This window comes from Dermochelys coriacea, chromosome 12 (genome assembly GCF_009764565.3).
Source record: "Dermochelys coriacea isolate rDerCor1 chromosome 12, rDerCor1.pri.v4, whole genome shotgun sequence".
Classification (NCBI taxonomy): Eukaryota; Metazoa; Chordata; order Testudines; family Dermochelyidae; genus Dermochelys; species Dermochelys coriacea.
The window spans coordinates 13423588-13438572 of record NC_050079.1 but is presented as its reverse complement, the minus strand read 5'-3'; the positions used below and the strand labels follow the sequence as shown (position 1 = coordinate 13438572).

The window sequence follows — 14985 nt, the reverse complement described above, 5'->3', positions numbered from 1 at the left end:
ATTAGGAGTCATATGTTAGTGCAAGAAAATATATCACATTATCTATTTTACCTATTTCTGCTGCTTATAGAGAACTTCACTGGATCCAAAATCTCATTACTGAGATGGATTTCTAGGACCAAAGTAATACTGTTTTTTAGTACCATAAAAATCTACAAAATTCACTTTGCCATCTGTAGAGACATAATGAGCAAAGTAAGTTAGCCTCAAATGAAGGGTTTTGTCCTCCCTCTGTGGGAGAAATCCAAACCAGAATTATCAAGACATCACTTTTAGACTAGCCCATTGACATTTGAAGAGGCAGCCTGCCAGAGATGTGAATTTTCAGAAGCAGTATGAAGAATTGGTTTTATGGAATTGGATTTTAGCTGCAGCATGGCAACATCTGAAGTTTTTACAATATTATTGCCAATAGATTCTTAACAATTTAGAAATGGCCACTTGACATCATTGCTTCACTCTGTTATTAAAGGAACTATATGCTATATGCCTGTTTCAATTAGAAAGATATTTACTCTAGAAGCTGGACTCTTGGTTGCCTTCAAGGAAACAGGTAATCAATAAATGAACAATTTAATGGAGTAGAGTCCAGCAAATTATCATCACCCTGGGTAAAAGGAAGCTAAATTTGGAAGATATTCCACCAAAAAACAAACCCCAAAGCCCAGAACAATGTTGAAAAGAATAAAGTTTTGAAATTACAAAATTATTGCTTTGATAACATCAAGCCTTTTTATATTAAAAAAATTGAGTGGATTATAATCTAGGGAAATATTAACAAAGATCTGTGTGCTTCCTAAAAAACATCTGTTAAAAATGTCCACTGAACACTGCTACCTTTTTGATGATCTGCACATTTAACTCTGGGGATGGATAACCTTAAGATGACCTTTTCACATCTGGGTCATGTCCTAGTAAAACTTGTCTTTTTTCTTAGACTTCAGCTGGGCTGGCGTTTCTGACAGACGTGTAAACAGATGCAAGCATTGTTGCTAATGACAGGTGATTATAAGTGGCATGGGTGCCAAGGTAATTAAACCATGCTTTGACAGGAACATTTGGTGATGTGGTACTTCAGCATTAGAAAAATTGTTACAACACATTTTCCCCTGCTAGGCTTCTTCTGAATATCATTAATTTTGAGTGTTTGGCCATAGGACTTTGGGATCTTGAATAACGCTCACTGTCTGAAATATAGAACCATTCAGTGCAGGAAAATAGGGGAAATGGCTAGTAGAAAAGAATGGGTATATGAACAGAATTTTGGACTTTTTAGATGAAACATCATTCTAGGAAGCTCTTTCAAGTATAGATGCATTACATTAGTTATAGGAGCTATGTTATCCTGCTTTATTTAGGGTTATTGTGCTGGATTTGGTAATGATTATATTATTGTGCTATTCTTTACCATATATTGTATTTCTTACTGAATATCAAAACTGTGTTTTTATTGCTGCATATTGCAGTTCCTAAATCTGTTTAAAAGGAGTGTGTGGATCTGTACTTCACAGTACAATACAAATTATTATCAAACTAGAAATACAACATAAGCTTAGAAATAAATGATGAAGTAAATGCTATAAAACGTTTATACTATTTAAGCAGTGTACTATCAAATCTTAATGATTTACTAGTCCAGATGACTTTATGCCCCTCACTCAGATACTTCTGCTGAGTACAGGTTTTTCTTTTTGCTTTTGGTGCCCAGCAAAACAACCAATGAGAGTCTAGTAACCATTTTAGTGGTAAGAAAAGTTGATATATTTATATGGAATTTTAAACATGGTGTAGTCATTTTCTCACCAATGGCTTTTAAAGCTTTAGTCAAATGGGTTGAAAGATCTCACCCCCATACACTTTACAGGAAGTGATTAAATGTACTAAGCCTACCTAAATCACAATAAAATATTCAATAAAAGTACTTGCATCACGATTGGCCTGTACTAGATTAAGGAATAAGCACTTTTAATGGGGGAAAAATGCATTGTCTGTGATGATAAATTATGTTCTGTGACAGGGTCAGGCCAGATGGCTACAGGAGAGTGATAGAAGGCAGATATATTAGCCCCAGGTTAAGTAGGTCCCTTTTCCCTGGGTAAGGTAACAGGGAAGGTTCCAGAACAATCAGGAACTTTCTGGAAACAATTAAGGCAGACAGGCTGATTAGAACACCTGCAGCCAATCAGGAAGCTGCCAGAATCAATTAAGACAAGCAGGCTAATCAGGGCACCTGGGTTTTATAAAGGAGCTCATTTCAGTTTGTGGTATGCGTGCGAGGAGCTGGGAGCAAGAGGTACAAGAAGCTGAGAGTGAGAAGGCATTCTACTGGAAGGCTGAGAAGTACAAGCATTATCAGACATCAGGAGGAAGGTCTTGTGGTGAGAATAAAGAAGGTGGTGGGAGGAGGCCATGGGGAAGTAGCCCAGGGAGTTGTAGCTGTCACGCAGCAGTTACAGGAGCCACTGTAGACAGCTGCAATCCACAGGGCCCTGGGCTGGAACCCGGAGTAGAGGGCAGGCTTGGGTTTCCCCCATCCCTCCATCCCCCCAACTCCCTACTTGATACCGGAGGAGTTGACCTGGACTGTGGGTTCCACCAGAGGGGAAGGTCTCTGGCCTGTTCCCTGATCCACTAGGTGAATCAGCAGAGACTGCGGGGATTGTTCTTCTTCCTTTTCCCCATGCTGGCCAGTGATGAGGCTAACTGAGTGAACGGCAGATTTGAGCCATGAAAGTGGCCAAACTGAGGGTTGCCGTGAACCTCTGAGGCGAGCAAATCCGCCAATAAGCACAGGACCTACCAAGGCAGAGGAGGAACTTTGTCACAGTTCCTTCCAATGAAAGTGAGAAGACCCTGACAAAGTATAGTGATACCTCTGAGGAATAGCGGAATACAGTGTCTTTTGTAAAGTTTCCCAGTGGGACAACTCTGAAAATTAGGAGCTGATTTCAGTGTTCTACTCAAGGCAGTTAAGTCCAAAGCAGACTGCAAAGAGCTCCAAAGGGATCTCATAAAACTGGGTTCCTGGGCAACAAAATGGCAGATGAAATTCAGTGTTGATAAATGCAAAGTAATGCACATTGGAAAACATAACCCCAGCTATACATATAAAATGATGGGGTCTAAATTAGCTGTTATCACTCAAGAAAGAGATCTTGAAGTCATTGTGGATAGTTCTCTGAAAACATCCACTCAATGTACAGTCACCAAAAAAGTGAACAGAATGTAGGAAATAATTAAGAAAGGGATAGATAATAAGACAAAAAATATCATATTGCCTTTATATAAATCCATGGTAAGCCCACATCTTGAATACTGCATGCAGATGTGGTTGCTCCACCTCAAAAAAGAATTGTAAAAGGTTCAGAAAAGAACAAGAAAAATCATTAGGGGTATGGAACAGCTTCCATAGGAGGAGAGATTAATAAAATTGAGACTTTTTCAGCTTGGAAAAGAGATGATTAAGGAAGTATTATAGAGGTCTATAAAATCATGACTGGTGTGGAGAAAGTAAATAAGAGAGTGTTATTTACTCTTTCTCATAACACATGAACTAGGGGTCACCAAATGAAATTAATAGGCAGTAGGTTTTAAACAAAAGGAAGTATTTTGTTTACACAACACAGTCAACCTGTAGAACTCCTTGCCAGAGGATGTTGTGAAGGCCAAGACTATAAAAGGTTAAAAAAAGAACTAGATAAGTTCATGGAGGATAGGTCCATCAATGGCTATTAGCCAGCATGGGCAGGGATGGTGTCCCTAGCCTCTGTTTGCTAGCAGCTGGGAATGGGTGACAGGGGATGGATCACTTGATGATTACCTGTTCTGTTCATTCCTTCTGAAGCACCTGGCATTGGGCAGTGTTGGAAGACAGAATACTGGGCTAGATGAACCTTTGGTCTGACCCAGTATGGCCATTCTTATGTTCTCAGAAACATGGTCTCTCTCCTGTATAGGGAGTACAGCACAGGCAACAATTACTTCAAAAGCTAAGGCATTAGACTTTGTCTTTTACATATGGTAAGATTATCTCTTTAAATAGCCAAATTCTGCTGCCCACTTGCTCTTTGTAGTTTATAGGCTTATAAACTATGAAAGAAAGAAGAGAATTTGATTGCTGTGATTAACAAATGAATGAAAAAGGTATGGCCCATCTTGCTAGAAAGAAGATGAATCTCGCATATTGGCGCATTTTAAGCGAGAGCGTGCGTGTGTGTGTGTGTGTGTGTGTGTGTATACCTTTTTGTAAAGACGTAATGTTTTTGTACAAATGGCCTTGGAGCTGCCAGGTTTTTATTTTGGATATTGCCTAGTAGTCTCTGAAGTAGATAAAGTATGGTTTTGTTTTAATCTTCCATTTACTAGGCTTTCATTGGATTGCAGTTACAGTCACAATGTCAGCACATAAAATGTTAAATATCACTGGTCTGAAAGAAGCTTCCATTGTCTTCTACCTTTGGTGCCGGGGGAATCTTGCCAGTCTTGCAGTGGTGGTTCTGTCAGTGTAATATGTCATGAAACATTTCTCAGTAATGACAGACATTGAATATGAGTGACAGGAACTCTGACCGAATGGAATGGATTTAATTACCAGAGATGTGGGGTTACCTGAGATAAAACCAAATGGTTCATTGTGCTTGGTTTTGACCCCTTGACTCATAGTTACAGAGCAGCAAAGACAAATGGCTGATTAACCACCCCCTAATCCTCCTTTTCTGTGATAAACTTGTTTGGATTTCTCTGTCTGAAAAAATCTAAGTGTGGTATGTTTCTAAAAGGAAATATGATAGGAAAACAAAGGGTCCTGGTACTAGTCATTTTCTTCTCTTACAGACACAAAGCAGAAAGCTGTCATTCTATCTTGGAATGTATCTAGGACACAGTGTCCAGAAATCAATACAAGATAAATGATTGCTCTCTTAACCTCACCTTTCTTCTGCTGCAGCGGTTACATTGCTCCCGTTCACCTGTAGCCAACCTGACGCCAGAGTAAATGAGAGACCCTGCCATCAAAAGTGTCTTCTTTTTTGTTGTTGTTGCTCCTCACTATTGAGTGCAGTTTTACATTTATTCCTAGTCCTGTGCTTACAGCTTCCAGATAAAGTTATAGCAAGCTGCCTAATTAAACTGTCGCTGTCTTCCCTCACTTGACTGCCTTTACAACGTCATTTAACTAACAGACATTCCTGACTATTAAAGCTAGTAGCAGCGTGTCTCCAGTACTGGAGATAAAATGAATGAAGTTTGTTAATCTGCACTGACACTTGATCCTAGATGTTGAACTAATGCTGTAGCACCTGAACTTTTTTCTTTATTGTAATTACTTCTCATGTTGTTATTTCATATAATAAATTGGAGAAAATTGCATCAGATATTAAATTCTTCAAGTTGATTTATGGGTGCTGTGTGAATACAGCATTCATCTTTTGCATTCTTGAAAAGCACACTCAATATACGCTCAGATCCAGGATCAAGGATTGTACTAACTAAATACTGTAATAGGATGATGTATTTCCTTCATCTAAGAGGAATGCCATTTTAAATCTCAATGCTTCTGGTAATAAAGATAAATTTTGCCTTTGTAGTTTTATCAAGTGTTGATTTAAAACAAATATTTTGAATACAGATTTCATACTTGTTCTTAAATAGCACATCAAAAGAATTACATGCCATCAATGACAAAATTAAAATAGGGTTGGAATTACACAGTGGAATTCAGTTCTGTTTGAAGGGGCAAACATTAAAAATGACTTGCAATTTTTTCATCTAATTTGGTTTGTGTTTTTTGTTCAGAGAATTCAGGGTGATTTTTCTTACTGGGTGGGGAGGTCTCTTAGAACCTCAAAAGATTACTACCACTCCACCTCCCAAATGCTTCCCTTAACTTCCTCCCTCTCTAAAAAGCCAGGCAGTCCCTCCTGAGTCTTTTCTTCCAGCTCTTTCGACAAGACGGATTAACTAGAGGCTTCCAGCTTGGCCTGTTTGCATGATAACATAACTAGGTAACATAACCTTAACTAACTAGGGAATAAAATTTATCTCTGTGCATAGCTTTTGGTAAAATTATAAATGGGCTAAGCACAGGATTACTCCATGGAGTGAAGGAAACCCTCTTCTCCATTGCTTCTAATGAAGCTTCACAGCTACAGTAGCTCCTGAAGCTACTTGTCTCCATTGTCCCAGGGAGTTAACCAGAGGAGCCATGAACTCATGGGTCCATTTAATGTGTTCCTCTCCAGCACAAGATTTGCCTCCATGATAACATGGAGCAATCTCCACACACTTGTGCTCGACACCAAGCAGAGAATGATGGACCCATACATACATTGGCGTCTGGCATCTAGTGTCCCACAGCACAGGGGAATTTCATTAGCACTGCAGTTTCAGGGCCATCCATGGCTGTTATTTGGGCTGAAGAGTTTGTCCCTTAATGTTTATGTAGTTCTTTGAAGAGTGAAAGTGCAGTAGTATTACACCTAGACTCAGATGGCTTTTTTGTTTATTTCTTTGTTGAGAGGGGCCTGAACCAGGCAACAAAGCCTAAAGCTTCCTCCCACAGCTCATACCTTTGGGAGATTCAGGTACAAATCCGAATGTTATAGCTTAGATCTGTCTCTTTCATGTGTCAGGCTGGAACCCCCAGTCTGAACAATTCCAGAGGATGTTCTCCATTTGATATTAGATGTCCATGAAATATCTAGCTGTTATCAGTTGTCCATACTATGCTGCAAGAGGGAAACATAAGCTTTATGGCCTTTTGCTCGGTATATTATCATTAGCAGTCACTTAAAAAAAGGTAATTTATGATACACAAAGGTATGAGCCTCTAGGCATTTGTGTTGAATTTGGTGACCTTAGGTAACTACAGAGAGTCTATTTGAAAGGCCACTTGGTTCATTTCACTTGGTATGATTTTATTGGGACAGTAAAGAAGGAAGACCTTTACAAGTAAAACTTGAGACTGTTAACATACAGTAACTAATCTTTACATAGTACTCTATGTATAACTTGTTCCAAAAGTGATTCAGATGAAGGAAGCTGAGTTACTGTATGTCAGGAGACATCTCCATAATAAAGTTTGGGAGGTAGTTTGGGAATAAACATTTCCTTTAATGGGATCTTTCCATCTGTCTTGATTAAAAGTGAGTCCTCCCTTGACATAACAATTGTGTGTATTCTTGGTTTTTATTAATTATAGCTCAGACTGTTTGACCCTTGGGGTCTCTAGTCTTATTTTTACATTTTTGCTTTGGATTTGATCCTGCAAGTTGCATAGTAGCTTCAAGGTGCTGAGCATTAACATTTCCTAGGTCAGCATCCTTAACAGAATATACCATATGCTCTCCCTGCACCATAGCCAAAGCTGCAGCCACAGGGGGCCCCTATATCATGGGGCCCTCAACCCAGCAAGGAAAGGTTGTAATTTGAGTGTGATGCTCAGTGCTTGTACCCCAGTGTCATGTGCTATCGAGGACAAGCTGTTTTGTGCTGAGGCAGACCTCTGTACTGGTAATAACTTCAACCTGTTGGGGCTATTAGGCTGTTGAACTTTTATCACAGTTGGGGTGGGGACCTTCTCAGATTCTCCAATTCTTTCTGTTTAAAAGGAAACAAGCATTAAGCACTGAAGATGCAATATTCTGATGCATCAGCTGATATTATTGTTAAAGCATTCCTCCAGAGCAAGACCAAGTGTGTGTGTTCTATTGAGCAAGATATAGTTTTGTATGAAAAGATCACTGATGATACTCTATTATTTGGAACTATTCATACCAAGACCTGTTCTGTATACATTGAATAAAATAGAAAATGGCAAATAGCAATCTTAAAGATGCCACATTTCAAATCATTTGAACATAAGGGGCAATTGGTCATCACCAGCAGTTCACTTCCATCTTCTGTTTCAGAGTAGCAGCCGTGTTAGTTTGTATTCGCAAAAAAGAAAAGGAGAACTTGTGGCACCTTAGAGACTAATAAATTTATCCTACCAGCACTCCCAGCTATCTAACTTCCTGAGGAAACTACAATCTATCAGTGATCTTCCTGAAAACACCATCCTGGTCACTAAGGTTGTAGAAGCCCTCTACACCAACATTCCACACAAAGCTGAACTACAAGCCGTCAGGAACAGTATCCCCGATAATGTCATGGCTAACCTGGTGGCTGAACTTTGTGACTTTGTCCTCACCCATAACTATTTCACATTTGGGGACAATGTATACCTTCAAATCAGCGGCACTGCGATGGGTACCCGCATGGCCCCACAGTATGCCAACATTTTTATGGCTGACTTAGAACAACGCTTCCTCAGCTCTCGTCCCCTAATGCCCCTACTCTAGGAATGCATCCGATGACGTAAGCTGTAGCTCACGACAGCTTATGCTCAAATAAATTTGTTAGTCTCTAAGGTGCCACAAGTACTCCTTTTCTTTTCCCATCTTCTGTGTATGGCTGGTAGCACATCTGTGTACAGGTGTAAAGTAAAACAAGCCTTGTATTAGAAACCCATTTACTTCCTTCTCTTCTCTGGTCCTAATGTAGTCACTCTTCCTCCATTCTAAGTCTTAGCTGATAGTCCCATTTGGCTCACCTGTATATCTTTGTCAACACAGTTCAGGCTATTTCCAGTGAGCACAACAGTACATGGGAAAACATTCTTTATGTGTTAGGCCTTTTGCACACAAATCTACTGAAAGTGAATTGCTGCAATCTACAAACAAATAGCAGATAAAGTGCTGTTTTTTCCTTGGAAACACTGCACCTGACAAAGTTCTCATGCAGCTTCTTTTGGAAATAGCAGAAGCTTTATTTTTATAGTCTTATTTTTCTATTGCAGAAAAATGCAACTTTACCTTAAACAAAACACTGCTTGTTGTACAACTTTAAAAATCAATATCACAAAAGCAATTGAACGTGAAATAACTTTTAAAGGAAATATTGCAATTAGAATGCTGATCTATTTTCAAGGCAAGACCTTTATATTTAAAATATGTATTAAAAATAATTTGTCATTTACCAGTAGAAGTGCATAAGTAGGTGGAGTTTCAACCATGCCTTTGATAAGAAATTACACACATTGAGTGAAGTCCAAATTTATATTTGTCCTCAATTTTAGGTCCTAAAAACAACAAAAAAAAGTATCAGTCTAAGCTTTCTCCCCAAATGTAGCTGTTCCTGTAGTTCATCCTCATCTTTAGTTCCCTCTGCCTCCGCAAGAGGCTGCAACTCCTTTGATACTCTTATTTCGGTGCTTATTGAATATATCTGTTCTAACTTCTGAGTAACTCAGTAACTCTGCATCTCTTGGCAAGGTTCAAGAAAAGAGTCCTGCATCCTCATGGAGGGTCCATGAATCTGCCACCCTGTTACAAAGTGATTGGTCTCTTTAACTCTTCATTTCCTATTTATGACTTATGAGTCTTATTAATTGCTGGTCTTCGCTGCAGCTTGTGTGCTGTTACTCCGGGGGGAATTCTGCACCAAAAAATGCAAAATTCTGCGTATTTTATTTGTTAAAATAATGCAATATAATCACACCAGTTTCACTTATTTTGGTAATTTATTTAAACTACCATACAAAAAAAAATCACAATAACTTGTTCACGTTTCAGAGTAGCAGCCATGCTAGTCTGTATTCGCAAAAAGAAAAGAAGTACTTGTGGCACCTTAGGGAATGTCTACACTACGAAATTAGGTCGAATTTACAGAAATCGGTTTTGTAGAAAGCGTTTTTATACAGTCGAGTGTGTGTGTCCCCACACAAATGCTCTAAGTGCATGAAGTCGGCGGACTGTGTCCACAGTACCGAGGCAACAGTTGACTTCCAGAGCTTTGCACTGTGGGTAGCTATCCCACAGTTCCCGCAATCTCCACTGTCCATTTGAATTCTGGGTAGAAATCCCAGTGCCTGATGGGGCTAAAACATTGTCGCGGGTGGTTCTGGGTACATATCGTCAGGCCCCCGTTCCCTCCCTCCCTCCGTAAAAGCAAGGGCAGACAGTGGTTTTGCACCTTTTTTCTTGAGTTACCTGTGCAGACGCTATACCACAGCAAGCATGGAGCCCGCTCAGATAACTATCACCGTATGTCTCCTGGGTGCTGGCGGACATGGTACTGCATTGCTACACAGCAGCAGTTTATTGCCTTTTGGCAACAGACAGTGCAGTATGACTGGTAGCTCTCATCGACGTAGTCCTGGGTCCTCTTTTAACCGGGCACCTGGGCAAACATGGGAGTGACTCAGCCAGGTCATTTCCCTTGTTTCGTCTCATGACGATTGAGTCCTACCGGCAGTGCACTGTCTTTTAATCTGCAGCTAGCAGAAGACGATGGCCAGTAGTCATATTGCACCGTCTTCTGCCGAGCACCCAGGAAGTGACGATGGCTAGCGGTCGTACTGCACAGTCTGCTGCCAGCATGATGTATAAAGATAGATGAAGTGGCTCAAAACAAGAAATAGTCCAGATTTGTTTTGTATTCATTTTCTCCTCCCTCCCTCTGTGAAATCGATGGCCTGCTAAACCCAGTTTTGAGTTCTATCCTTGAGGCGGCCATTCAGTTTCTCGCAAAGCCACCCCCTTTGTTGATTTTAATTCCCTGTAAGCCAACCCTGTAAGCCATGTCATCAGTCGCCCCTCCCTCCGTCAGGGCAACAGCAGACAATCGTTCCGCGCCTTTTTTCTGTGCAGACGCCATACCACGCAAGCATGGAGCCTGCTCAGATCACTTTGGCAATGAGGAGCACATTAAACACCACACACATTATCCAGCAGGATATGCAGCACCAGAACCTGGCAAAGAGAAACTGGGCAAGCAGGCGACATCAGCGCGGTGACGAGAGTGATGAGTACATGGACACAGACTTCTCTCAAAGCACGGGCCCTGCCAAAGTGGGCATCATGGTGTTAATGGGGCAGGTTTATGCAGTGGAACGCTGATTCTGGGCTTGGGAAACAAGCACAGACTGGTGGGACCGCATAGTGTTGCAGGTCTGGGACGATTCCCAGTGGCTGCAAAACTTTCGCATGCGTAAGGGCACTTTCATGGAACTTTGTGACTTGCTTTCCCCTGCCCTGAGATGCAAGAATACCAAGATGAGAGCAGCCCTCACAGTTGAGAAGCGAGTGGCAATAGCCCTGTGGAAGCTTGCAACGCCAGACAGCTACCAGTCAGTTGGGAATCAATTTGGAATGGGCAAGTCTACTGTGGGGGCTGCTGTGATGCAAGTAGCCAACGCAATCAAAGATCTGCTGATATCAAGGGTAGTGACCCTGGGAAATGTGCAGGTCATAGTGGATGGCTTTGCTGCAGTGGGATTCCCTAACTGTGGTGGGGCCATAGATGGAACCCATATCCCTATCTTGGCACCGGAGCACACAAACCGCAAGGGGTGCTTTTCAATAGTGCTGCAAGGTCTGGTGGATCACAAGGGACGTTTCACCAACATCAACGTGGGATGGCCGAGAAAGGTACGTGACGCTCGCATCTTCAGGAATTCTCGTCTGTTTCAAGAGCTGCAGGATTGGACTTTCTTCCCAGACCAGAAAATAACTGTTGGGGATGTTGAAATGCCTATAGTTATCTTTGGGGACCCAGCCTACCCCTTAATGCCATGGCTCATGAAGCCATACAGAGGCAGCCTGGAGAGTAGTCAGGAGCTGTTCAACTACAGACTGAGCAAGTGCAGAATGGTGGTAGAATGTGCATTTGGACGTCTAAAAGTGCGCTGGCGCAGTTTACTGACTTGGTTAGACCTCAGCGAAACCAATATTCCCACTGTTATTACTGCTTGCTGTGCGCTCCACAATATCTGTGAGAGTAAGTGGGAGACATGTATGGCGGGGTGGGAGATTGAGGCAAATCGCCTGGCTGCTGGTTACGCACAGCCAAACACCAGGGCGGTTAGAAGAGCACAGGAGGGTGTGGGGTGCATCAGAGAAGCTTTGAAAACCAGTTTCATAACTGGCCAGGCTATGGTGTGAAAGTTCTGTTTGTTTCTCCTTGATGAAATCCCCCGCCCGTTGGTTCACTTTACTTCCTTGTAAGCTAACCACGCTCCCCACCTCCCTTCGATCACCACTTGCAGAGGCAGTAAAGTCATTGTTGCTTCACATTCATGCATTCTTTATTAATTCATCACACAAATAGGGGGATAATTACCAAGGTAGCCCAGGAGGGGTGGTGGAGGAGGGAAGGACAAAGCCACACACCACTTTAAAAGTTTAAAAATTATTGAATGCCAGCCTATCCTCTGGGGTGGAGTGGCTGGGTGGCCAGGGCCCCCCCCCCCACCGCGTTCTTGGGCATCTGGGTGAGGAGGCTATGGAACCTGGGGAGGAGGGCGGTTGGTTACACAGGGGCTGTAGGGGCGGTCTGTGCTCCTGCTGCCTTTCCTGCAGCTCAAGCATACGCTGGAGCATACTAGTTTAATCCTCCAGCAGCCTCAGCATTGCATCCTGCCTCCTCTCATCACGCTGCCGCCACCTTTCAGCTTCAGCCCTCTCTTCAGCCTGCCACTTACTCTCTTCAGCCCGCCACCTCTCCTCCCGGTTATTTTGTGCTTTCCTGCACTCTGACATTGTCTGCCTCCATGCATTCATCTGTGCTCTGTCAGTGTGGGAGGACAGCATGAGCTCAGAGAACATTTCATCGCAAGTGCGTTTTTTTCACCTTCTAATCTTCGCTAGCCTCTGGGAAGGAGAAGATCCTGTGATCCTTGAAACACATGCAGCTGGTGGAGAAAAAAAAGGGACAGTGGTATTTGAAAAGACACATTTTATAGAACAATGGGTACACTCTTTCGCAGTAAACCTTGCTGTTAACATTACATACATAGCACATGTGCTTTCGTTACAAGGTCGCATTTTGCCTCCCCCCACCACGTGGCTAACAGCAGGGAACATTTCTGTTCAGCCACAGGCAAACAGCCCAGCAGGAACGGGCACCTCTGAATGTCCCCTTAAGAAAAGCACCCTATTTCAACCAGGTGATATCACTCTCCTGAGGATAATACAGAGAGAGAAAGAACGGATGTTGTTTGAATGCCAGCAAACATACACTGCAATGCCTTATTCTACAGTGATTCCTGAGTACGTGCTACTGGCCTGGAGTGGTAAAGTGTCCTACCATGGTGGATGGAATAAGGCTTCCCTCCCCAGAAACCTTTTGCAAAGGCTTTGGGAGTATATCCAGGAGAGCCACGAATGCAAGGGCAAATTAATCATTAAACATGCTGGCTTTTAAACCTTGTATAGTATTTTAAAAGGTACACTCACCAGAGGTCCCTTCTCTGCCTGGTGGGTCCAGGAGGCAGCCTTGGGTGGGTTCGGGGGGGACTGGCTTCAGGTCCAGGGTGAGAAACAGTTCCTGGCTGTTGGGCAAACCGGTTTCTCCGTTTGTTTGCTGTGAGCTATCTACAGCCTCCTCATCATTGTCTTCTTCGTCCCCAGAACCTGCTTCCGTGTTGCCTCCATCTCCATTGAAGGAGTCAAACAACACGGCTGGAGTAGTGGTGGCTGAACCCCCTAAAATGGCATGCAGCTCATCATAGAAGTGGCATGTTTGGGGCTCTGACCTGGAGCGGCCGTTGGCCTCTCTGGTTTTCTGGTAGGCTTGCCTCAGCTCCTTAAGTTTCACGCGGCACTGCTTTGGGTCCCTGTTATGGCCTCTGTCCTTCATGCCCTGGGAGATTTTCACAAATGTTTTGGCATTTCGAAAACTGGAACGTATTTCTGATAGCACGGATTCCTCTCCCCATACAGTGATCAGATCCCATACCTCCCGTTCAGTCCGTGGGGAGCTCTTTTGCAATTCTTGGACTCCATCATGGTCACCTCTGCTGATGAGCTCTGCATGGTCACCTCTGCTGATGAGCTCTGCATGGTCACCTGCAGCTTGCAACACTGGCCAAACAGGAAATTGACATTCAGAAGTTTGCGGGCCTTTTCCTGTCTACCTGGTCAGTGCATCTGAGTTAAGAGTGCTGTCCAGAGCGGTCACAATGGAGCACTCTGCGATAGCTCCCGGAGGCCAATACCATCTAATTGCGTCCACAGTATCCCAAATTCGACCCAGCAAAACCGATTTCAGCGCTAATCCCCTTGTCAGGGGTGGAGTAAGGAAATCAATTTTAAGAGCCCTTTAAGTCGAAAAAAAGGGCTTCGTCATGTGGACGGGTGCAGGTTACATCGATTTAACGCTGCTAAATTTGACCTCAATGCCTAGTGTAGACCAGGGCTTAGAGACTAATAAATTTATTTGAGCATAAGCTTTCGTGAGCTACAGCTCACTTCACAGGATGCTCACGAAAGTTTATGCTCAAATAAATATGTTAGTCTCTAAGGTGCCACAAGTACTTCTTTTCTTTTTGCAAATAACTGTTCAGCATTTCCTAAATATGTGAAAGTTAAGCTACAAATAGTTGGTAACCAATACCCTGCATTCCAGTTATAATCCTGGATTTTCATTTAAATTACATTACTTTTATTTTGGTGTTTGGTGTTCTGTAAAGTAGAATGTCGCTTTAAATTGCTCAGACTTCACTCATGAAAGTCATACAGCCTTGCTAATCATTGTGCTGCATTTTTTTAAGATGGCTAAATAAAATAGATCCTGAGCTGTAATCTAACCCATTGTTCAGAGAGGGATAGCTCAGTGGTTTGAGCATTGGCCTGCTAAACCCAGGATTGTAAATTCAATCCTTGAGGGGGCCATTTAGGGATCTGGGGAGTTGGGGATTGGTCCTGCTTTGAGAAGGAGGTTGGACTAGATGATCTCCTGAGGTCCCTTCCAACCCTGATATTCTATGATTCTATGATTGTGCCTCTCTGGCACAGGAAAAAAAGCAAGAAAGCACATAGACTTTCCTAGCCGAGGATTCTGTTACTGTCATTTACAATAAGGCTCCTCTACACCAGTGCTACTCAAAGTGGTGGTCTGCGGACCGGTGCCGGTCTGCGAGCCATGGGCTGCCGGACTGCGCGCACA

At 42.6% G+C, this 14985-nt stretch overlaps 1 protein-coding gene across 12 annotated transcripts in view; it reads left to right on the top strand.

Annotated features, from left to right (window-relative positions):
• Positions 1–14985, top strand: part of FTO (FTO alpha-ketoglutarate dependent dioxygenase) — a 334924-nt gene that overhangs the window by 192072 nt on the left and 127867 nt on the right. The window contains exons 10-11 of one of the 12 annotated variants that reach the window (XM_043495124.1): positions 938–1002; positions 4834–5727. The exons of 9 other annotated variants lie outside the window; for them this stretch is intronic. In XM_043495124.1, coding sequence (XP_043351059.1) covers positions 938–962 — 25 coding nt within the window. In that variant the 3' untranslated portion in view covers positions 963–1002; positions 4834–5727. Of the gene's footprint in view, positions 1–937; positions 1003–4833; positions 5728–14985 lie in introns of those variants that run through there. 2 more of the 12 variants (XM_038367915.2, XM_043495125.1) reach the window with 2 other exon arrangements.